Raw genomic sequence first — 24,825 nt, 5'->3', positions numbered from 1 at the left:
ACTTCAGAAAATTTGTTTGATGGGACTCTAACTCAGAACTTTCTGAGCCAGAAACAGTTCATTTTTCAACCTTATTCCAGAGAAACGATTCCAGATTATGGGAAATTACGTCCTCAGGTGGAGATCGAAGATACTCTTTACGTAAGTCATATATGGAAAGTGGGTGTAATAGAGAAGAAAATACATGATGTGAGTAATTAACACAGTTTCTTTATTGTTTCCACAGTGCACACATTCTCAGGCATTACTTCAGGTATTTAGCTGGAAGTGTTTTCGTTTTGAAGATCTGTCCAAGGACCTTGCTGGATGCCTTAGGCGTCCTTTTGCGATCCGGATCATTAAAGTCCACATAGTGAAGTCCAAATCTTGTCCTGAAACAACAGAAAAGTATAATATTTAAACAAGCTGCACATGAAGTGAAAGCATTTTATGGCTGCAATTAGTGTATCTTTTTAGTTATCACGTTACATCTACATGATTGGGTGTAATAACAGATGTGCGCGTAGCAGTTACGTTTACAAGACACACATCTTGCATATGTCCTCCTGGAATTGGTAAATTTTTTATCCTATCTAATTGAGATACTCCGAGAACGTCATAGCCCGTAGTAGTAATAACAATGTTTGAAAGCAATTGATCACGTTTGTCTAGAATTACTTACGTGAATCCTGTGCCCCACTCAAAGTTATCCAGGAGACTCCAGGCTGTGTAACCTATGACGTCGACGCCGTCTTCATTAATAGCCTTCAGCATCTCAGCCAAGTAGCTCTGTTAACAACAAAAGAACCTATATTTTCATAAATAGAAGCTATGAAATATATGTAATGGTTAAGATGATGGAACCACGTTTACAGAAAAAACGAATCCAACACTGTTTATCTGTTTCATGTAAATATGGGTGCGATGGTGTAGTGCAACATTTTCAAAGTCCCACTGCAGAGAGCTCTGTTACCATGTTCACAAATAACACGATAATTGTTTTTTAAATGTTGTTGAGAAATATTTGTGAGTGTGACGTGTCCACAGTGTCTCCTTATATGCTACGCAACATCAATAATTTCATCTATTTTTCAAAAAATGTGACCTGTGTATGGATTTTCTACTTTTCCAAAAAATTCTCACTGACAACCTACTGAAGACATACAGCATAAGTTTCTGATAATGTCCTTTGCATCAAAACAGATGGACAGAGTACACACCGTGTAGTAGTCTATTCGGCCCTGGTCCTCGAGTTCTCCAGTGTCGGACCAGCCGTTCTCCATGACGAAGATCGGGTAGCCAGGGTACTGCTGGGCGAGCCAGTTGAACAGCTTGCGGAAGGCCCAAGGAGTGCTCTGCAAGAGTAACGTGGCAATTAGACGTGCTGGCATGAAGGATAACATCGTAGAAATGTTCAGGTGTTTCCCTTTGCCTTGTCTTTTATTGTTTAAAACGTGAAGCTACTGCAGAATATTGCATGTAGCAGACATGTGACATGCGATAAACTTGTGGTAGACGGGGGGAAGACACTGTGCCATCTTGCAAGACACATAAAGCTTGTCGGACAAGGCAAGGAGGATGTAAGAAGCGAGCTATCATAGGCAAGAGGGAATTCTTCGCTAAAAGGAGTCCAGTGGTATCCAAAATAGGTCTCAGATTGGAGAAGAATTTTTTGAATGTCTACATATGGAGTACAGCGTAGAATGGAAGTGAATCATGGGTTGTGGGATACTGACGAGTACTGGAATATGTGGAGAATACTGAGTAGAAGAAAGGGTAGGACGATAGCAAATGTGCTAACATATCAGGGAGTAGTTTCCATGGTAGTAGAGAGAGCTGTAGGATATACGAACTGTAGAGATGATAGGAAACTGGGATATACAGGGTGTTTCAAAAATACTTCCACAAATTTTCACACAGGTCCCTTTCACCAATATAAGAAAAAAATTCACATCAACGTTTGTCCGAAAATCCGTTTTCAAGTTATATATGAACACTTCCTGCTTAGGTAATCGAAGATCATCGAGTCACTAACTCACAATAATGCTTGAAACGTCCCCTCTTGCTTCTAAATACGCATGCACTGGTCAAAACATAGACTGTCGCGCCATTACAAATACTGCCTGATGGTTTCGAAGGGTTTTTCAGCCTTCCCTGATACGTCATTGAAGATTTTTATGCATCTGAGGGGGGTCTGCTGCATAGGCCAATTGCTTAGGATGTCCCCAAAGATCATAATCCAAAGGACTGAGGTCGGAGGAACGTTGAGGCCATGGAACTGGATCTGTTCTACCTGTACATCTGTCACGGTAGATACCAGCCAGTGCATCCCTTACACTGAGACTTAAATGTGCTGGAGCTACGTCACTCATAAACCACATGTTTCTTCTTGTTTGCAGGGTCACATCTTTTATTAGGTGTTGGAGTGTCCTGAATTAAGTCCCTTTAGACAGATCTCGTAAGACATACCGAGCGGGGTGGCGCAGTGGTTAGCACACTGGACTCGCATTTCGGAGGGCAACGGTTCAATCCCGTCTCCGGCCATCCTGATTTAGGTTTTCCGTGATTTCCCTAAATCGTTTCAGGCAAATGCCGGGATGGTTCCTTTGAAAGGGCACGGCCGATTTCCTTCCCAATCCTTCCCTAACCCGAGCTTTAGCTCCGTCTCTAATGACCTCGTTGTCGACGGGACGTTAAACACTAACCACCACCACCACCATCGTGAGACATGCTTGGAGAACGTATGACCCTACCAGACAGTCTCATCCAATTAAACTGATGTTGATTCTAGCCTGTATTGTAGTATCAGGACTGAGATCGTCCCATATGGTTTGGTCGATGCAATTTGTTGTTTCATGTCCTCTAAACGTTGCCTCGTTTATAAACAAAACTGAAGAGACAAACAATGGATTGGCAGTTTTTGCGACATACCACTGGCAAAAGTTCTCCCTTGGTGCGTGATCGACAGGCGTGAGGGCCTGCAGAAGTTGAAGATGGTACGGATACGCGAGTGGTTCGTGAAGAATCTTCCATGCTGACCTTGGAGAAGTATGATATGCCAGGGCCACATGTCTTGCGCTGATGTCAGGCTCTTCTTCGATAGCCCATAGAATGTGATTTTTCTTGTCAAGCGTATAAGCAACACGTGGTCTTTTTCGATTAACAACCTGTGATGCTAAGGATCTGAACTCGGCAACGCACCGATACACAGCACCAGAGGCTGGATGACTCAGTTGTCTTCGCTCTGGAAAAGCCGTCTAACGTAGATGTGCGGCCTTGTATCTAGTAACATTTGTGTGGTTGTATGTAAAAATCATGTGTGGCCGTTCACGAAATAAACATCCAGTCATGTTAGAAAGAAGCAGTTTTAGATAACTCGGTACTTCTAGTAAATACACGCAATGGACACGTTGAAGAGAGACGAATGACGAATGTAAATAATTCTCCCTGGCAACAAAACACCATCTAGGTTGCAATGAGTCAAACGGCTGCATAGCTAAGTGCCATTGTTAGATTGCACCTGGAAAGTCGTGGAATGTTAACTTCCATTAATAACTCGAAAACGAAGGATTTTCGCACATATGATTATATGAATTTCTTTTCTTCTTTCGTCGTAAGGAACTTGCCTCCAAAGTTCGTTTAAATTTTTTTGAAACACACTGTATACAACAAATAATCGAGGACGTTGTGTGTACTATCTTGCAAGTCTCTCGTTCGGTTTCACTAAAAATGTATCACAGAGCAGAGCTATAAAGCACAAGACAGACAGAAATGAGTGACTCTCTGTACAGCGAGGCTACGAACCCTGAGCCAGGTGGATGCCGCCTGCGGTGCGTCCGTGTATTCCCCGATAACGACGCCCGCGTCAAATTCCATGGAGGGGTCGTAGCCGCTGGAGCCGTCTGATACTGGGTTGGCCGTGTAGTGGTTCAGTCCGTAGAAGTCAGACGTGCCTGAAATCGGATTGTCCACTGTCACACACGTACTTATAGCTGATACAGCATTTTCACAAATGTAGAAGTTTGTTTAACCATGCAAGAAACGGATCGAGAAAATACTTCATAAATCGCACAAGCTGACAGATTTTTCTCTTATCGATAGAAAACGCGAAATATTCAGTTGCGTCAAGGTTCACGGTCACCAAAAATAGTCTGAAAGGCAAGATCACCACACTACCTGTTATTAAATTAATTAAAATATCTGTTTATCTTGTTTTCATTACTGTGCAATTTCTATTGCGAAACTAATTTCAAATGCTTGTAAAGTATTATCGCGAGACGTCGCTATAGTCCTGTCTCTTTGTACATTTTCGTTCTTATCATTGTGTTATCTGAAGATCCATTTTTTATTGGCTATAGATTTGCAAACATTTGTTAACGGCTCCAGGGCAGAAATTTCGCAGTAATGAAAACAAAACAAAAGAATACTCTATAACACCCAATGGTAACCAGTGAGGTAGAATGGTGTAATCCTGCAATACTGACATATACATGAGTTTGAAATGATGTGGTTTATTTCTAATTTTTATACCTGATAAATTCACCCATTCATTTTTTGTGGGTCAGAATCTTAAAAGCGACTGATAACTATTACAAACAAGATAAATTCACTATCAGTTCATGAAGATAACAGGCAGTACTTGTTTGGTACTCTTAGAGAACATGTTATGTGTTTTTATGTGTGATAATAGCTGTACACTGCATAGGAAAGTTTGTCCTTTAGCTGCAATATGCAGAAGATCCTTCGTTCCATTTACGGATACAGCATTAGTTGCTTGATTGTTTGTACACTATTCAATGACCGGTTATATGGCTAATTTTTATCTGTATTGTATCTACGAGAACGGAACATCCAATGCCGGAGCCTGTTTCTTGATCATACCCCAGTTACTAGTTCTTGGAATTCTCATTGTAGATATTCGCGAGATATTACCTATTTACCGTGAGGCTCTGTTAGTAGAGATTTTAAATAGTTTCTCGCATACTCATGTGCACATCAAATAAAGCTGAGACTCCACCTTTCTTTGTATACACTTAATCAATTCTGGAAGTGACAGGTCAAAGACTTATCAGCATTATCAGTGAATCAAAGTATGAAGCTCAAGTTATACAAACTGTACCAACATGATCAGTCACTTCATGCCTCTCCATGTTTTCATCTCCTGATATTTGTATAACATAACTGAATCCAACAGAGTCTCATTAACAGCGAAGCTCAAGATACTATTATCGCTTCATGTAGTCCAAAAGAATACATTTCCCTGCATTTTTGTCTTGTTTCCACTTCGATATTTTGCCAAGAATAAAATGATGTTAATTCCTTATTCATAACACTTATACCTGAGAAAAGTCTGGCCCCGAATGCAACTGAAACAGTGGAGAACTCTAAGTAAAATACAGAAAAACTTTACAGTATTTCCTAAGTGCATGGGAGCAATATCAAGATAGAACTTTCGGTTTGGGTATGATTGCTCTCTAACGTTTCTTATTAACAAATGTACTGTTCCATTGTGAGAGTCTTTCCTGTTTGACGAAAAAGAGTGAGGAATTAAAAAACAATGAGGTGTTACTTGAGTGTAAGTAGCTCGGTCCCCTATGACTCCTAGCTGTAGAAATGTGATTTGTGTTTGGCATTCCAACAGGATTATTGATAAGTATCTCTGAGGTTTCAGAAGAGGACTGCACGAAAACTGCAAGACATGCAGAAAAGAGACACATATCAGTGACATGAGCATGTCTCCAAGTTTTTAACTTATTACAGGTGCTGAGTATAAGCGCTACTTGCTACGTGGCAAATGTCAATACTTTAGCCAAAATCTTGACATATGGATCTCAAGGAGTCACGGTCGATATCAGCGACTGCACTAATTATCTTTCGTTGTCACTTATTCAGATTTAGTGATGGCAGACGCAGGAACAGACTGTCTTCTACGTAACCCAAAATTATAAATCAAAGACAGATGACTGTGGGCTGGAGAGGAAGAGCATTATGATAGGAAGTATGACCAATCCAACGCTGAAGCAATTCGACACTGAGGTAACCATCATGTTGCAAAATGAAATCTCTGCTGTCTTGCTGTAATGGTGGAATAAGCCATTACTGCAGTGTGACCAAGTACATGAAACCAGTCACAATTTTCTCCGCAAAGAAAAATGGTTCATAAAGCTTTTGAAGAGGATGTGGCGTACAAGAAGTTAACTGTAAGTGAATCATGAATATGTTCTATAATCTTTTTATGTATTTTCTGTGCCAAAAGCATGAACGTTATGACAATTCACCTTACCAGATACATGGAATGTGGCTTTGTCACTGAAAATCGATTTCTGTGTTACTGCAAGTCATTCCAAAATACAGGACGAAGCTCATTCTGCCAAGCAGTCAGCGCACGCAAGTGAATCCAGTATGGTTTCACAAGCAGACGATTGTATAGGATGAGGTGACAGTTGACTGTGGTATCTGCAGTTCTCTGCTCGCATGTGTCGACTATTTCTTAAGCCTCCTGACGAACGATTCCCACAATTGCTCACTGTCTCTGCTGATAGTCCTGGACAGTTTGTTTCCTTCACACTACATAAGCAGCTAGTCTACCGGAATCTGTCGTACCTTCATGGATTCTTCTGTCCGTTGGAGATTTTAAACGATATCTGGCCCGAAACTGACGCTGAACGTCACAACTGACTTTCATTTAGCGAATTCAGCGACAAGAAACGCACCCATCAATCTATTACATGCCATATTCTTAAATACCTGCCAATAGTAGTGCGCTCTCCAACTATGGCAAGGCGCAAATTACCAGTAGAATCTTGGAGACAAGCTATATCCGCTGATACGAGAAGTTTTTTCGTATTTCTTGATGTTTTCATGCTGTGGTCATCTGAAACCCTGAAAGTACTTTTGAAGAACCTTTTATAATGGACAGAATTCAAGCACGAACAAGCCCAGCAGACCGCACTAGCTGTGGCTGGTGTCGTTTACTCACCCCTGATGTATTCCACCTCCTCCGGTGTGAGCTCCACTAGTCGGGACCTGGGGTAGCCCGCAGCCTTACTGTTTGCCGCAATCCTCTGCTTCACCACCTCAGGCCAGTCTCCCTCGGCCGTGAAAATCGGGTGACTGTACAGGCCAGACTGGAACATAAATTCCTTAGGTGAAATCAGTAGCCAAAGTGCAGAATCTTAAGCTAGTAATTCTTCCACACATACTGTCTCAGATGATCATAAGTTAAATAGTTGCATGTATTTGGAATGCGAAAAATGATTTTGGCAAAACGAATGGAATTTCTTTTCGTCTTGGAAAGAGTACTGAAAGTAATTAAGTGTTGGTCACACTGTCAATACGGAACCTAGGAGACGATTGACGACATGGGCATGTCCAGTAGTGACATGCTGCAAATTAAGGCATGTGAAGCTGAGATCATGTGACTTATATTCGACCCTTCTAGCAAGCTGCTCGCTTGCATACTTATCAATTGGAATTATCTGCGACAGTTTCTGTTCTTCTGGACCCTTCTGGGATTTTCTGTGATACAGCTGCAGACAAACTCTGTTAATGAAATAGGCTGTAAGAGGGTGTTGACTACAGTAAAGCAGTCATCAATATGAAAATTCCTTTGAACACCACAGTACTTTTCCAGGCATGGTCCTGTTGCGTTCTCCATTACTGTACAGACTTTTCCTTCGCCCCTAATCTATGTACTATGTGGCATGTGACTTCCGTAAGGATGGTGAACTCTGGCCTGTAGGGTAGCTAGACACATAAGTAAGGCTTGAAAGTGACTGTAAATAATATGTGGCCGAGCGGCTCTAGGCGCTACAGTCTGGAACCGCGCGACTGCTACAGTCGCAGGTTAGAATCGTGCCTCCAGCGTGGATGTATGTGATGTCCGTAGATTAGTTAGGTCTAAGTGGTTCTAAGTTCTAGGGTACTGATGAGCTCAGAAGTTAAGTCCCATAGTGCTCAGAGCCTTTTGAACGAACTGAATGGTAGTGATTGTAAATAAAGTTTGTGGTAACAGCCTGATTTGTAGCGCAAGCCGAAGTCTTCCTACGTCGCTGGCAACATATGCGCCATATTTAACGCACAGCATTCTGACTATATGTGCATTGTGCTTTGTTGTTCGTTTAACTATCTATACTTCTAGTCTGCAGGCTCTGTAAGAAGCTTTTGCTTCATAAATAAAAGCACTTTTCTATATACATTTCTAAACCTGCAAGATGCGTTAAGAAACTTTTTTGGAGGCAGTCCAGAAGGTGAGACACTGTACTTTCATTCGGCAGTACGTTGGTTCAAATTCTCATGTAGCCATTCAGATTTATAGAAACAAATTGTATTTCTCATCCATATTCAAAATTTCTGATTTTTTCCTAAACTAACTGAGGCAAATACTAGGCTGGATCCACTGAAAGCCAACCTTTCGATTTCCTGCACTATGCATCCCCTTCCCGAATTTGTCCTTAGATTAGTTAGGTCTAAGTAGTTTTAAGTTCTAGGGGAATGATGAGCTCAGAAGTTAAGTCCCATAGTGCTCAGAGCCATTTGAACTATTTGTTTGTCATCGACGAGACATTAAACCCCAATACTCCTATTCCTTTTCTTCGATGTTCGTGTTCTCCCAACAGATTTATATCTTTGAAATCACTAACATCCCTTTTGTTTGAAACAGTAAGAAGCGGAATTGACGATGGAACTGAATTAAATCCAAGGGAACATCCGTTCTAACAAATTCGATAACTTTTTTACATGGAAGAAAAAGTCGCAATATTTTCTGTGTATGTGTAGAATCTAGCTTTATTGTGCGGATGCAATTGTTCACATAAGTGACCAAAACATATATTTACACACAAGGGCAAAAAAATCAAAAAAACACACCTCTAAGAAATTATCCGAATGGGACGGAAATCTGTAAAAGTGACATACATGTACAGACAAACAAGTGATTAAAATTTGAGAAAAATTGGATGATTTATGAAAGAGAAAGTGCTTGCCAAATTGATCAAGTCAATAACACGATTGTCTGCCGTCGGCCTTTATACATTGACTGACAGAGTTTTTGCAAGTCCTCCCCAAGCGATATCGTGCCAAATTCAGTCCAACTGGCGCGTTAAATTCGCAACATCCCGAGATGCATGGAGAGCACTGTCCATATTGCTACAAAATTTTTCTACGGAGCGTAAAATATTGTCGACGTACCGCTGTGATCTAAGGGCGCCGTGGATGAAAACAATATATGTCCTGCTTTGAAATGAAATGGCACCCCAGACCTTCACTCCTGATTGTCAAGCCGTATGGCGATTGACAGACAGTGCGTCATCCCATCGCTTCTACTCCAGGAATAAGATTCCGTACCGAAAACGTGTCTGGAAAGACAGTGGTGGGATACCGGCGTGACTGCCGCCCGCCATAAGGCTCAGTAACCAAGAGTGATGGTCTTGGGCCCCATTTCATTTCATAGCAGGACCCCTATGGCTGGATGGGTGGCATCCTTACAGCTCAGCAGTACGTCGACGATATTCTATACCCTGTTTGGGTGCCCTTCATGGCACGACATCCTGGGCTTACAATTCAATAATACCCACCCGTACACGGCGAGAGTTTCTACTGCTTGTCTTCGTGCTAGACAAACCCTGCCTTGGCCACCAAGATCGCCGGATGTTCCCAGGTTGAAAACATTTGGAGCATTATGGGCAGGACCCCGCAACCACCTCAGGATTTTGACGATCTAACGCAACAATTGGACATAATTTGGCACGATATCCCTCAGGAGGACAAGCAGAAACTCTGCCAACTACTACCAAGCAGAATAACTGCTTGCATAAGGCCCAGAAGTAAACCTACGCGCTAGTGACGAATTCAATTTGTGAAGCACTTTCTCTTGAAGAAAACATTCAATTTTTCTGAAATTGCAATCATTTGTTTGTCTGTACGTGTACAACCCATCTACCCATTTCCGTTCCATTTGTTCCATTTGGATAATTCCTTCATGGTACGTAGCTTGTTTGTCTTAGAGCGTAGCTTTCCTTAGTATGTTTATTCGTGACTATAAGGACTATAAACAATCTTAATAAAGTCATTCAGTGGGTTGCATTTCGTCTTGAACAGTATATTTTGGACCTGATGACATAACATTGTCTGATCACTATTAGAAAAGCAAAACACAAGAATGGTTCTAAGAACATTGTCTCATAATGAATGAAACTCTGAAGAAACAGTTCTTCAAATTTAGCCAGGAATTAATGTTGGATGGCTGGTTGTCTAAATAATGTTATGGCACACCGTGTTAATCCATCTGAAGGGTACTAACATCCTTATTGTAATACAGGAAAGGTTATAAGAGTTCCTGGTACTTACGTAGAACTGCATCTTGCGTTCTGCTGCCTCAATGTCTGCTGCAGAGTCGGTGGCGGGTTCATACCACATGTTATTAATTGTGATGCCGACCTTTCCTGTGATAAGAGAGATACATGCCAGTTATACACTCTGTACGATAGCTAAGAGAAACAACACACGAGGCACTAACAAGTGGACGACGTTTCGGCAAATTAATGTAAATAGAAAGCATTGGTAGCATGTTTAACAGTTTTGAAAGATAGGAAATGTATGTGTATTCAATATGCAGAGATAGGACAGCGAAGATAACTGAAATGAATATCATGTCCCCAATTTTCACCCAGAGGAAGTAAAAGATGGTTTGAAAGTTATTCACAAACTTCTCTCAAAAGCTAAGAGCGTATTCACATTTAAAGGGCGCTGAGGACTAATCTCATAGACGAAATGAAACAATTTTATGAAATGTTGAGGCCAGTAGCAGGGTGTTGATGCCCATGGTGTTTAGTGACAAACCATTAGTCATCAACATCTTCAGACAGTGTAATACTGATTCGAAGTTATACAAGTTGTATGGACCAAATATTTGTGAATTCCGTCGGGGCGAACCAAATAAGATGTGTCATCATCTCTATCTGCAAATGTCATGCGCAATCTCTGCGCAGTGTATTGCGTATTGGTAAAACTCGACATTTCGTACAGAACTTGCACACTCAGTGGTGAGGTATATTCAGTGTGTATCTCATTGATCTGATATCTAGCTGAACAATGCTGCACTCAAATCAGGGTTTTCTGCAATGTATTGATATAACATGACATGTGATAGCAAGATCCTTAAGTTTTTAAGAGAACTACATATGAGTCTTTGTGTTTGGAAAATCCAACGGGATAATGCCAATGTGATAATATACAAAGTTATTGTAAATTAGATTTCTGTTTTTTACTGTCCGATGTAATTTTTTATTAGAGTAAATATGCTCAGGAATAATAATTTTAATTATGGACAAAGCAATAACCACCATCCCCTTCCAACCACTTGCTTTCCTTTCACCAATTCGCGATTTACTATTTTTGTACTACTGCTACATTGCAGCCGTTAATCTAAACGTCCCTCGTTGCTGGTTACCGGGACGCCACATTTTGCTAACCTCAGAACGAGTGTATAAACAGAATATGGGCGTAACGACTCACAACGATTCGTGGCACCATGAATTTGTACTGCAACAGCGATTAGTGTTAGAAAGTGCGTCTTTATTCTACAGGCACTGAGTGCGGCACAACGTACAAAATTGGAACTAATACCTAATAAAAATTATATTTTTAACAAACCTACACTGCTCTTTGTGGGACTGCAATGCGAACGTTAGTTGCCTTCAGCGGTCGTCTTAACATCTAAACTCGATTGCTTTTAGCACTAAACTGTTAAATATTTAGATAGACCTCTGCATCAGCGGTTATCAGCTTGTGTTCTGCAGAAGATCAAGCTCAGTAAGGCATTGTTGAGCTTCCGTGAAAAAAAATAAGGAATTCAACAAATTTAGGAGCTGATACAGAGTTTTAGGGAGAGACTGTTTTGATTGCTAGGAGATAAGCTTAGTATTCCTCTTGAACAGTACTACATTATGTAACATTAGTTATCGAGGTTTATTGCGCAACAATGCTGTTTTATCCTGCACAGCGATCGTGAGAGAACGATAAGAGTTTATAGTGGCACACAGACAATCAATTTTCACCCACACCATATGTAAATGGAATAGAATAGGAATGATCAAACGAGACTGTATGGTTCCAGAAACCTTTTCAGGTCTCAAATATCTATATCGCACGTATGCATGCTGGAGCGATGTATGGAAATTTGTACCAAGGCCGAGATTCGAACCCCGGTCTCCTGCTCACTAGACAGGTGCGCTAATCACTACGCAACGTGGCACAGTGGTTTTGCACAACTACGTGAACTACCCTATCACGCCCCGCTCCTCAAACCAAATTCCTCTAAATGCTGTTCGAGTTTATGGAGAATAGCGAGTGGACTGAGGCGTGAATGGGAATTTGCATTGAGGAGGCGTGCTAGGGTAGTCCACGTAGTTGTGTAAAGCCACTGTGCCCGGTTGCGTAGTGGTTAGCGCACCTTTCTAGTAAGCAGGAGGCCCGGGTTCGAATCTCGAACTTCCAGCATACTCCCCAGCATACAATGAGGTGCTTAGTGTATACCTAGTTGTAGACGCAGTGACGTACAGGGTGTGAAGTGACTGTTAAAGGCAAATTGTGATCTTTGGTTCGTATAATGTAAATTGGACGAGCTGTACTAATCAAACCTAGGAGGCCTCACTTGTTGAGATCGCTCACTACATGACTTGCGTGATATGAGACTTGCATTTACAGTAAACAGATCTTCTTAAAAGATTTTAGAATTTCATTTACCGGGTCGCCAAAGATGGTTACTCAAGTTTGAATACCACGTGGCTCACATTTGCTTCACTCTTCGTGAGCGGAGCCATAATGACGAACGATATTTACCTTTTTGAGTCTGTCGGTACTTCTCGTCGTAGAGGCGGTAGGCCCCAGCGTGTGCTTTGAGCAGGGTGTAGGCCGCCATGTAGTCTCCCACGCCTGACGAGTTGATGCCCGGGGCGATAAGGAAGCCTCCAGAGTAGACTGAGACGAAACTGGCCGGCTCGTTGAACGTCTGCCACCACTTCACCTGTTCACACAACACGTGGTTAGTTCATTAAACAGGACTATAGCTGTCATCCTATGTTCGTTTACTTTAATCCATTGGATATCACCTCAGTCTAATTATGTGGTAGAGCGATAAATGTTTGATATCTGCAACCAACAACTGGTTGAGCAACTGACGCGCTACTAAGTGCAGACAGTGAGATGGGGACACATGCAGATGGAACTAAGATCACCTACGTTTAGAGGACGAAACCAGAAATCCAGAGACCATACAGTGGTGTGCACGTGAGACAGAAGGTGGTGTGCCAGTACACAGTAACAAGTAGCATTGTACCACATTACACTCCATACAATAGCGTCATTGTGCGCACGCACTTCTGTTGCGTGCACCTTGTGGTGTGTATAGAACACGCAGCGTTGTTTTTAGAGTTAGCGTAGGTTTGATGAAGTCACTTCGTCACTGTGATACAGATTCCGGATGGCATAAGGCAAACGCAAGAAGCGTTAAATGAACAAGCGACTGCGACAGTTCTCGGAATATGTGACTTTTTCTGTGGACAGTCAGAAGGAAAAACACTGGCCCATTGCACTACTACATTAAAATGCTTGTTAATGTGAACAGCTGCAACTATAGGTGGTGATAGTGGCACCGAAATCGATCATGGCTCAATAAACGAAATTGAAGATCATTTTTGCAGTCAGAGGCACATTTATAGACAGTCATAAGACTGTGTTCCCACGTACCATCACGGTTGCAAGTTTCAATACATCTATTTCATCGCAATAGAACTCTCGTACCTTTCTTCTGCTTCTGGTTTTTCTAAGTCAAGACAGCGTCGTTTCTATTAAGCTACATATTTTTATTCTCGAACGACTAACTGTTGATGGAAATGCCTATTTCCTTATATTTCAGTAGTTAATTCCAGCGTAATATTGAATAAGAAGATAAATGCATAGTTGTACGTCGGTTTTGTAACCCCAGAACACTCCTTTGTCACTTACCCTGTCACCGTAGTTGTCGTAGAGCACTCTCGCGTACTCAACAAAGTAGTCTGCCAGCCTAGGGTTGGGCCACCCCCCGATGTCCTGCAGTGTCTGTGGCAGGTCCCAGTGGAACATCGTCACCTGCAACAAACATATACACCACCGTGTGACGTCACTTTTGATTAGTGATCTAATGTCAAGGTACAGAAACCGGATCACTGAGGTTGCTCTTACCACTGGAGTGATGCCTTTGGCGATCAAGCCGTCGATCACCTTGTTGTAGTAATCGATTCCCTCCTGGTTGATGTTGTTGACGTCTCCGGTGGGGAGAACCCGGGGCCACGATACGGAGAAGCGGTATGCGTCCACCTGCGGCACAAACACAATGCTGACAGACTCGCTTAGAATTTCAAATTACGTTTGACTTTGTCCCTACTCATTTTTCACGAACTCAGCATTAGGTTTACTTTGTGGAATCCAAACTTCTGATGTATCCTTTTATAGCGCTAAAATAGTCTGTAGGTCATTTCCATTTAATTTCTAGAACAAACTGACTAGCAAGGTAAAGGTTAAGTTCCCTGTTCTGCCCTTGGACGGGTCAATAGTGTCCGACCGATCACCGTGTCATCCTCTGCCAATCGCGTCACAGGATGCGGTATGTAGAGGCATGTGGAACTGGCCACTAGCCTACGTATAATCGAAAATCGTGCAGCAATCAAAACGAAATTTAAGTTTTTATATGTTACCTGGCCGTGTAAGTCAGTTCGAAGGTCGCAGGAAGGCATCGGCATACGACCATGCCTAATGAAGCACTGTGTTGTTCAAACCATTCCTCGAACTGATGATATGTTAACTTTATTCAGCTTGTTAGCACTAAAGTAGATTCGCTGTCGATGTAACTAAATAGCCTTATTTTTGTCCATGAATGTAATTTTACCCCACATTCCTTGTCCCGCATTGACGATTCCACCCCGTCCCTACTTTTTCCTATAAATTCATGTTATTTCTTGTCTGGTTTTGTTTTCACCATTCCTGTTTCTTCAATTTTCCCCATCCTTTATCGCTATTACTATGACGCTGCCATCAATTAACTAAGCTTATTCTCCCCCTATTGTTGTCACAGTCTTTGTTAGTAACCATTTGGTATTAGATGCCAAACTGCTGCGATATTAAAAATGTGTTTTCGCCTCTTTTAATATGATCCTTATAATTAGTTATTTCTTGTTGTCTTTTTGGTGTTTTTGTCCTGCGTCAAAGAGGGGGCGGCCGTGTTACTATTGATTTGGCTGTGTTAGGTGCAGAGGGTGGCCAGATGCTCTTCCTACCGCCACCTCGTACCCCTCAGGACGAGATTTGTGTACCCCAGCTCTCTGCATCCAGTGGAAGTCATGGAATAGTACGAACGTTTTCAGATGCCTGCGAGTCGTGTAACTGATGCGAAACGTGGGAAACAACCCGGTATTCACCCAGCAGGATGTGGAAAACCGCCTAAGAACCACATCCAGGCTTTTCGGCATACCAGCCACCGCTAATTCGCCGGGCAGATTAAATCTGGGGCCGGCGCACCTACCCGAGTCCAGGAAGCAGCGCATTAGCGCTCTCCGCCACCCTCCGTCGATCAATTAGGTACGTTATGATATTCATTATTATCACCATTACGATTATTACTATTATTTGTATTTCATTACTATTATTTTTCAGATGTTTAGAACACGACTACTACTGGCTTCAGTGTTTAGAAAGAGAACCTCAGGAGGAAAGCCTGAATGGCTGTGAGCGATGGCCTTTAGACCGTATACCGATCAGCGTAACTAAGTACATAAATAATTAAATTAAACTTTCTCAACATAGAATCAGACGACCTCTTATGATTATAGCACCCACAAACACACGCGCAAGAACTGCTAACACACTCATTGTTTCCTCCGTTGCTCTGAGTGTGAAACGACGATTTATAATTAGGAAAAGTTGTTAACAGAGAACATGATATTAATATAGAATAAGCACTTCTAAACGCAATAGCAATTTTTAAACGATTAAGTATATTACGTTTTGATTCGCAATTTCGAACATTTAGTAGAAATACCTTCATAATTTTTGAGTATTTCATACCTTTCAAGAGAGGGCTACATTCAGTTACAGCTATCCTACAAAAATGCTTTTTCTGAATTATTCCCTCAAAGAACAAGTTAATTAACTGAATGCTACATTTGTGTCTCGCAGAACATGACGATATTACGAAACAAACGACATTTTTCTAAACTTCTGCGAAAGTTATTTCTTTTCTTTTGTTCCTAGTGAGAGCTACTCTCCGCCAGCTGAGCTAGCCGATCGGTACTGCTGAACTGACGCAAGGCCGCGGCTCTCTGATCACTCACCTCTTAGTTATGTAATACTTCTGTAAGCCTCAGCGTATTTACTGACAAAAGGCTGTGATATAGAATGGCAGACTTGTAGCTTAAGAATGGTACCAGAGGAAATACTTCGTTCATCAAATTATACATAGCCAAGCAATTGTAGTTGAGGATAATAAATTCGGAGAATTTGATGACGAATCGTATTCCGCAAATTATTCCTTATACAATACAGAAAGTGTCCTGATGTTCGACATTGATTTAACATCCTTTTCACTTCTTTGGTTGATGATTACATCATACTGTCGTCAATTACGACACACAATAGTCATATGCAATGAATTATTTAGTGTTTTTCCTTTAGGTATGATAAATACACTGGTTGATAATTTCTAAGGAGCAGCTAGACTAGTTAACCATAGGCAATAAAGGATGACATGAAACACAGTAACGGAGGGAGAGAAAGCAGGGTAACAGATATAAACAATGTTTATGCTCGACACAGGTCAGACTACCGACATAAAGACTGAATTCGGACACTCAGTGAGTAGTATGTCATCCTTGGCCATTAATGCACTTTTTGCACCTGTTACGCATAATGGCTACAAAAGTGTTGAGGCGTCCTTGGGAGATACTGCTCCATCCCTCTCTCAAGGCGATTTGAGGTATTTCAGGTTTAGGAGAGACGGTGTTCGTTGAGCAGTATGTCTGCCAAGAGCATACCAGGCATGGGGTATAGGGTTGGGCCAGGAGAGTATACAGAGAAATCCGTGAAGTTCAATATCTTGACTTTCCAGTGTGTCCGACACCTTAACATTCTGGTGTGAGTGGGCACTGTCGTCCGTAAAGAGCAAGTCAGGACCTACTACTCCCGTAACCATATGGACATGATCTAGAATAGTCTCCCTGCATTACCGCTGTGCTGTTACTTCGCGCAAAGATGTGCAGCGGTGTTCGGTCATTGTGCATAACGACTGCACACACCAAAACTCCTAGGCAATACCAGTGACGTTCATGAACAATCTGTGGTGTGTAACGTGTTCCCCTCTTTCTCCGCATTAACCTGTGGCCAGAATCACTTGTCACAGAGAAACAGGATTATCGAATAACATGACTCCGGACCTCTGTTGCTGCCCCTAGCCAACATGCTCCTTATACCAGCGAACGCTTTCTTGACCGACCGTGGCACGACTGTAGTGAGATGCATTTAACAGGCTTCCGATCATAGAAGGTAGCCTGATTTAATCGTAGCGAAATGGTTCAGGGTAGAGACACGGGCAGCGGTAGTGGCTGCAGGGTCTGCAGCGATCTACTTAAGAGTGAGATGTCTCTTTCTTTTCCCCTCTAGGGCTACGTATCGATACTTTTTCGGTGTGGTGGTCCGCCTTCAACCACGGGCATGCTTTCGCATGGCATCTTCATCTTCAGCGGCCTTTTTTACTTGCTAGATGACACATTTGTAGGCTCCCATCACTGTGGCCATAGTAGTGACACCCCGATCAGCTTCGAGCCTTCCATCTACTAAAATGATATCTCGAAGACGTGTTGTCGTACCACAAGCCCGAATGTCACGCTAATAGGTTCGACGACGACCTTCGTGAAACACCTTGATGCATGAACTATCCAATGCATCCAGGATATTCGTGAACAGGTTTCTCTGGAGTTAACTCATCCCGACCTCCATAATTCCTTTTGCTATTATTGGCTGGGTGTTCCGCAGCATTTGCCGATTGCTCCATAGCAATTGCCAGTTATTCCTTAGCAAGTGTCAGTTATTCCTTAACAATTGCCAAGCAATGTAATTAATCAGACTACTATTACTGAAGTCTACAGAGTGAATAATGTTCTTGATTTTCAATTTATCTAGAAAATTGAAATCAGTGTTGATATCTCAAGCAACGCATTACAAGCATCGTCAGTTTTCGGACTCCTACAAATTTTGAAGCTACGGCGCCCTTATTTTGTGTATCGTTAAATAATGAATCAAAAATTTCACTAGACATTAAAATAGATCACAGTTCTGTAGAGGATCACCACTATGTTGTAAGAGTAATACAACTACGAAAAACACTCACGTTCATATCCTTGGCGAGTTGTATGTCTATCTCGTACTTGTGGTAGGAGTCACACGCCACGTCGCCATTGCTGCCATCGGTGGTGATGTTCGGAATTGTGTGGAACATGCGATCGAAAATGCCCTCACCTTTGCCTGCAACACATATTGATCAACAGTTAAAACATTGTACAAAGAAGAATTATTAAATGAGGGTAATTATTTTGTTCTCCAGCCACCAACTTACATTGAATATCACTCTGCACAGATTCTTCGCTCATGTATCTCAGGATACTAGCGGTTAGAAAATACATATCATAAAATGTTTAGAATGAGAACGCTATTTGGTTTTATTAAAAGAATTCGGTTGGGGGAGTATTGGTGGATGAAATATATGCTACAGTTCATGCATAGTCCTCAAGCTACCGTATAGTGCGTGGCGGAGTGTACCCTGTACCACAACTAGTCATTTCCTTTAGTGTTCCATTCGCCAATAGTGTGAGGGAAAAACGACTATCTATATGCCTCTGTACGAGCCTTAAGCTCTCTGATCCTATCTTCGTGGTACTTACGCGAAATGCACGTTGGCGGCAACAGAATCGTTCTGCAGTCAGCTCCAAATGCCGGTACTCTAAATTTTCTCAATAGTACTCCTCGGAAAGAACATCGCTTTCCCTGCAGTGAATCACATTTGAGTCCCAAAGTATCTCCATAATACTTACGTGTTGATAGAACCTACCGGTAATAAATCTAGCAGCCGGACTCTGAATTGTTTCCACGTCTTCCTTTAATCGGACCTGGTGTGGATTTCAAACACTCGAACAGTACTCAACAATGGATCGCACGAATGTCCTATATGTGGTCTCCTTTACAGATGAATCACACTTTGTGAAAATTCTACCAATAAACCGAAGTCGACCATTCGCTTGCCTACTACATTCCTTACCATGCACATTCCATTTCATACTGCTCTGCAACATTATGCCTGCATATTTAATCGATGTGACTGTGTCGAGCAACACACTACTAATACAGTATTCTAACATTACTGATTTGTTTTTGGGTTTCATTGGCATTAAATTACGTTTTTCTCCCTTTAGAGACATCTGTCATTCATCAAACCAACTAGAAATTTTATCTAAGTTATCTTGTATCCTCCTACAGTCAGTCAAAGACGACACCTTCCTTTACACCAAGTATCACCAGAAAACAGCGACAGGCTGCTGCTTACCCTGTCCGCCAGATCATTTGTGTATACAGAAAATAACAGCGGCCCTATTACACTACCCTGGGGCGCTGATAACGATATCCTTGTCTCTGATGAACGCTCGACGTCGAGGACAACATACTGGGTTCTGCCACTAAAGAAGTCTTCAAGCCGTTCACATACCTCGCAACCTGTTTCGTATGCTTGTACCTTCGTTAACATTGGCAGTCTGCCACCGTGAGAAATGATTTACGGAAATGTAGGAATATGGAATCCGCATGTTTCCCATCAGCCATGTTTCACAAGATCTCATTTGAGAAAAGGGCAAGCTGAGTTTCGCGCGAATGATGCTTTCTAAAATCGTGCAGTTTTGTTGACGGAAGCTTTTCCCTCTCAAGGAAATTTATTGTGTTCGAACAGAGAATATGTTCAAGGATTCTGCAACAGACCGATGTAAAAGATATTGCTCTGTAATTTTGCAGGTCCAATCTTTTACCCTTCTTATATACACTAGTCGCCTGCGCTTTTTTCTAATAACTTGGAACTTTGAGCTGGGCGAGAGATTCTCAGTAAATCCAGACTAAGTAAGGGGCCAATGTTTCAGAGTACTCTTTGTAACCTCAAATTGGGATTCCATCAAAACCTGGCGACTTATTTGCTTTTCTGTGATTCGCTGTGGTAGGCATTCCCGAAGTGTTTGGATGTGAGGACAGCACCCCGCCAAAACTCGTCGTTTGGCACGTTAAGTGAATATCGACTCTGATGTTGTTTCGGGTCCTACGCAAGGTTTTCACAGAGGTTGTAAGTTTATGTAGCAGTCCTGCCACTTCATTACTCTCGAAAGTTCCTCGTAGCAATTAACCAGAGATTTAGACAGACTCGACAATCAGCATCTTGGATGACAAGTTTGGTAATATTACTATCATCGTTAATCTGACAAGGAATTCTGCGGAATTTTAATGTCTTGCAGTTCGATGGAGCCGTTCTGACTCTTCGATCTAGTTGCCTGGACCAGTGAACTAATTCCACGTCATTAAAACATGGGAAGGTCTCCCGGAGCTAGTAGCATTAGTGGCCTACGAAGTTACTCCAAAAGGCTTTCTATCGTTCGTGATGAACATGATTCCGTGCATTCGTCATATACCAGCAGAAAATATATTCATCGAAAGAAGTTTCCAGTCTTTCATGGTCAGTTGTCAGCATATCTTCCTTCACCCACTTTAAATGAAACAGTTTTCTTGTGTGAATGAGTAAACGTCTCATGGGAGAAACTCTGTTTCCAATATCGGTACGATCGGACTGAACCCGCAAGGTTAGCCGAGAGCACTAATGCGCTGCTTTCTGGACTCGGGTAGGCGCGCCGGCTCTGGATATAATCCGCCCAGCGGCTTAACGACAGAGGCCGGTGTGTCGGCCAGCCTGTGCGTGGTTTTTAGGCGGTTTTCCACATCCCGCTAGGTGAATACTGGGCTGGTCCCCACGTCCCGCCTCAGTTGCATGGTTCGCAGGCATCTGAACACATTCGCACTATTCCATGGATTACGCTGGACACAGACAATTGGGGTACACTAATTCCGTCCCAGGGGGTACGGTGTGGCGCAGGAAGGGCACCCCTTAAATTAACCTTGCCAAATCCGTTTAACCTTGCCGAGCCTGCGTCATTGTGGGAAAAAGGCACAAGCAAAAGAAAGAAAAGAAAAACGGTTCTGTCCGGACTATTCGTTCTCCAACAGGTCCAGAACGTCCAGCACTGGCTTTAGATAGCAATTTCTGTTCCAGAGCAAGACGAGATTCACACCAAAGACAGAAAAAGGGCTGTTTGTTCCTTTACCTCACGTTCAGCATACGACATCAGTTCTGACCAGAGTTCCGTCTAGACCGTTTTGTTTACCACTGTCGGATAATCCATCAAAAATTAAGGCAATAGTCAAACTATTCCCATGTCTGAAGTTACTGCGTTCACTGCTATTGCTGTGCGGCGTCGTAATACGCCCAAAGCTGCTGAAAGGGTGGCACATAAGCGGCGTCTTTCACTACTCTCCACAAAAAATTCGCAAATCTTGAGATCGTGCGACCTAGGAGGCAAAACTACTTTTGTTGCCGTCTTATCGGCATCGCGACTCAGCACAAATTGTGCAACAAAGGAGTGAGCGAACTAGATAGCTGCACCACAGTGACCCCTGCCGGTAACGACACGACATGAACTGGCACCTTACAGCTGGCGCCAAAGTCAACTTTTACTTTCGATGCAAAGTTAAAATTGATCCCAAGTTTCAGCCTTCATTCACATGAAAGATGCAGTGTTGTGAAATAAGATGCATCTTTGAAACAGCTTGTAGTTTGTAATGATTTGCCCGTTGACTTCCCTGCTTCCTTCATTTAAGGCAGTTATTCCGTTTTATTTTTGAATCATGTGACAACCTTGTACCCAAAGTTGTACTTGACTAACGAAACAAACATTGTCCTATATACTTGTCACACCGTTTCCCCTGTTCCGCCTCGTTTTAAAGCATCACAAGGTATTTTAGTTGTAATACGGTCCACAACTGTCAGCAGTTTACGGATAATAAAATTTCCTGCACACTTACAATAATTTATTTGATTAAAATATCCATTTATTTTACAGTCACTACTGCGCAGTCTCAGCTGAGTGGACTTTTTGAAGCACATCAAATGCAGATACTTGCGTCACAGTACAAGCGTTCATCAAGTCACACATTAGTAAAAACCATAGCGGGTTGAACAGACTTCACAGTTATTGAAGATAAGACAATGTCATCCAGTCCGTATGCTGTAGTTTTACCTTTCACGAATAATATTAATTAATAGTCTTTGTAGTCATTAGGTTTTCTCTGTTTTATTCATCGCCCACATCATTCTCGTGTTTCGTATATCTATTTGAGCTCCATGTAATTCCACTACTCTGATTCCGAATGACTCATGAACGTACTGGCCCAACTAGACTCAAACAACTCCCTGAATATAAGTTCGCGTTCTCGATTGAAGAACTTACGTTCGCAACATTACAATGTCCCATCCAATGGAAGTCCGTGCGGCTATCAAAGAACTTGGCCCCGGTAGATATTAAACAATTACAACAGTTTCTGCCTCATAAACAGCCATTTCATATGACATGCAATTCGCATGAATAACCTCTGTCGTTGTACGTGGGCGAAATCGATCGTGCTTTTTGATTTGTCTATTTTTTTGAGTAAGAAATTTTATATCTGGAGTAGCTACTATTGCCACCAAATGTCTGCAGGTGTTGATTCAGATCAATGTCTCCATGAACTTCGCAATATTCATGCACTTAAAATGTCTTACTGAGAAAAACTATCACCTTGACAAATTGCACATGAGAAAGGTCTTCCAGGGCATTTCTGTCTTTTAACACACAAGAACATGCTGGTGCTTAAGCGTAGGTAATACCGAATGATTCAGGCGCGAAGACAAAGAGTTCTTACCGCCTTCATTCCAGGCGCCCTCCACCTGGTAGGACGCGGTAGCAGCTGCGAAGATGAAGTCCTTGGGAAATTTGTTGGTAGGTCCTCGTGCTCCAGGTCTTCCCGGGCGACCCAGAACACCGGCTGCCAAAAGAAAGAGCAAGCACACGGAGGACCTCATCTTCACCGCTGCAATCTGCCTGTGCATGTACGGTTTTATACTCTGCGTATCTGCCTAATCTAACCGCAAGATGTGTTTTCAGTGAGACTGGAGCACACACATTGTCGATTAAAGGCCTAGAGAAATTTTTAGATGGGCGTGGGTGTGACCTTCGTATCATCTTGTTTGTAGTCCGTCATTGTGGCACGAGATGCCTGTTTGATGAGCTCGAACTTTAAAGCAAAAGTAAGCAAACTCTGTTTTTGTTGCGACGACGAGAATTATGGTGTACGATTAGCCCAGCGTATAATTTCCCCCGGTGTTTACTTCAAACGGCAGTTTATCTGCCGCGAGGTATTTTGCACAGTCACTGGACCTGCCCTACGTTTCCTTATCTCTTGGTAAAACGCGGTAATCTCCCAGAGAGTAGGCCGTGGCTGAGCTCATACGAAGCGATAAAAGACGTCGGAAAGACACTCCTCCTTTCTCTCAGCCGCTCCTCCGCAGATGCTACGCGACTCTGTCCCTGTCAGTATCTTCATCAGTTTCCCTGCGTTCTCAACATCTCCTGGGTGGATATTTCCCACCTCAGACTGATTCTATCCGCATAGTTCAGCTGCGGCAAACGACGGTGAAGAACAGTGTACACAAATCACTCTTTTCTGCTGGGTAGAAAGTTCAGACAGTATTTCCGCTTTGCAGTTTCACATAGCTGCCGTTTTGTTTGATGTCCATATTAGCCACATGCTCTTTCTATACGAACATTATTGTTAAATTCTGTGACCTAACGACAAGAAATCTGATTATCAAATGAAATGAAATTTTTTTTGGTAAGTTGCTATGGGACAAAACTGCTGAGACCATCGGTCCCTAGGCTTACACACTAATTGAACTAACTACAACACATACACCCAACCCCGAGGGAGGACTCGAACCTCCAACGGAGGGAGCCTCGCGAACCGTGACAAGGCGACCTTAGACCGCGCGGCTACCCCGCGCCGCCATGAAATGAAATAATGTAATTTCCGAGTCGGTTGCAATTAGGCTTTGAAATAATTTCAATGGCGACAAGTGAAAAGTGTCTCCAGACCGGGACTCGAAACTGGATGTCCCGTTTCTCGCGAGTAGTCGGCTTGACTGTCTCAGCTATCCGTACACAAGTTCGGTCCCACCCAAATTCCCATCTTGCCGCACACTACTGATGTATCGACCTTGTCCGTCGTAGTCAGTGCTCGACGGCATTGGTTACAGTCCCCAAGAGTTCAGGAGAGAGAGAGATCTTACGTTCGTCTAGCCGTATATGCATTTATATATGTGTGGTGTCTATTCTTTCGGACATGCCAGGAATTTTCACTTTTCACCAGTGAACTTATTTCAGTGCTTAATTGCAGCCGAGTGAGAAATTATTTCATCCCATTTCATTTCATCATGTGTATGTGTTCGCCTCCCGGTAGCTGAGTGGTCGGCGCGAGAGAATATCAATCCTAAGGGCCCGGGTTCGATTCCCGGCTCGGTCAGACATTTTCTCCGCTCAGGGACTGGGTGTTGTGTTGTCCTAATCATCATCATTTCATCCCCATCGACGCGCAAGTTGCCGAAGTGGCCTGAAATCGAAAGACTTGCACCCGACGAACGGTCTACCC

At 42.5% G+C, this 24,825-nt stretch overlaps 1 protein-coding gene across 1 annotated transcript; it reads right to left on the bottom strand.

Annotated features, from left to right (window-relative positions):
- Positions 1-244: 244 nt before the first annotated feature.
- On the bottom strand, positions 245-23,203 carry LOC126413056 (myrosinase 1-like). Its single transcript, XM_050082954.1, has 11 exons — positions 23,044-23,203; positions 18,395-18,528; positions 14,200-14,334; positions 13,984-14,106; positions 12,820-13,003; positions 10,327-10,421; positions 6,959-7,106; positions 3,784-3,932; positions 1,200-1,334; positions 662-768; positions 245-371 (listed from the first exon to the last, which is right to left on the bottom strand). The coding sequence occupies exons 1-11, from the start codon at positions 23,201-23,203 to the stop codon at positions 245-247; spliced, it is 1,497 nt and encodes a 498-aa protein (XP_049938911.1).
- Between the last annotated feature and the right edge of the window lie 1,622 nt (positions 23,204-24,825).

The sequence above is a fragment of the Schistocerca serialis genome, chromosome 7, assembly GCF_023864345.2.
Source record: "Schistocerca serialis cubense isolate TAMUIC-IGC-003099 chromosome 7, iqSchSeri2.2, whole genome shotgun sequence".
Taxonomy (NCBI): domain Eukaryota; kingdom Metazoa; phylum Arthropoda; class Insecta; order Orthoptera; family Acrididae; genus Schistocerca; species Schistocerca serialis.
Note: the sequence above shows the minus strand (reverse complement) of the source record. Positions and strands in the feature narration are given on the sequence as shown.

Excerpts from the sequence above, each read along its gene's own strand:
- LOC126413056 (XM_050082954.1), bottom strand. The coding sequence starts at position 23,203 with ATGAGGTCCTCCGTGTGCTTGCTCTTTCTTTTGGCAGCCGGTGTTCTG. Across the intron at positions 3,933-6,958 it reads GGAGGTGGAATACATCAGGG|GCACGTCTGACTTCTACGGA; the intron begins GTGAGTAAACGA and ends ATCCGATTTCAG. Across the intron at positions 769-1,199 it reads GCCGAATAGACTACTACACG|AGCTACTTGGCTGAGATGCT; the intron begins GTGTGTACTCTG and ends TGTTGTTAACAG.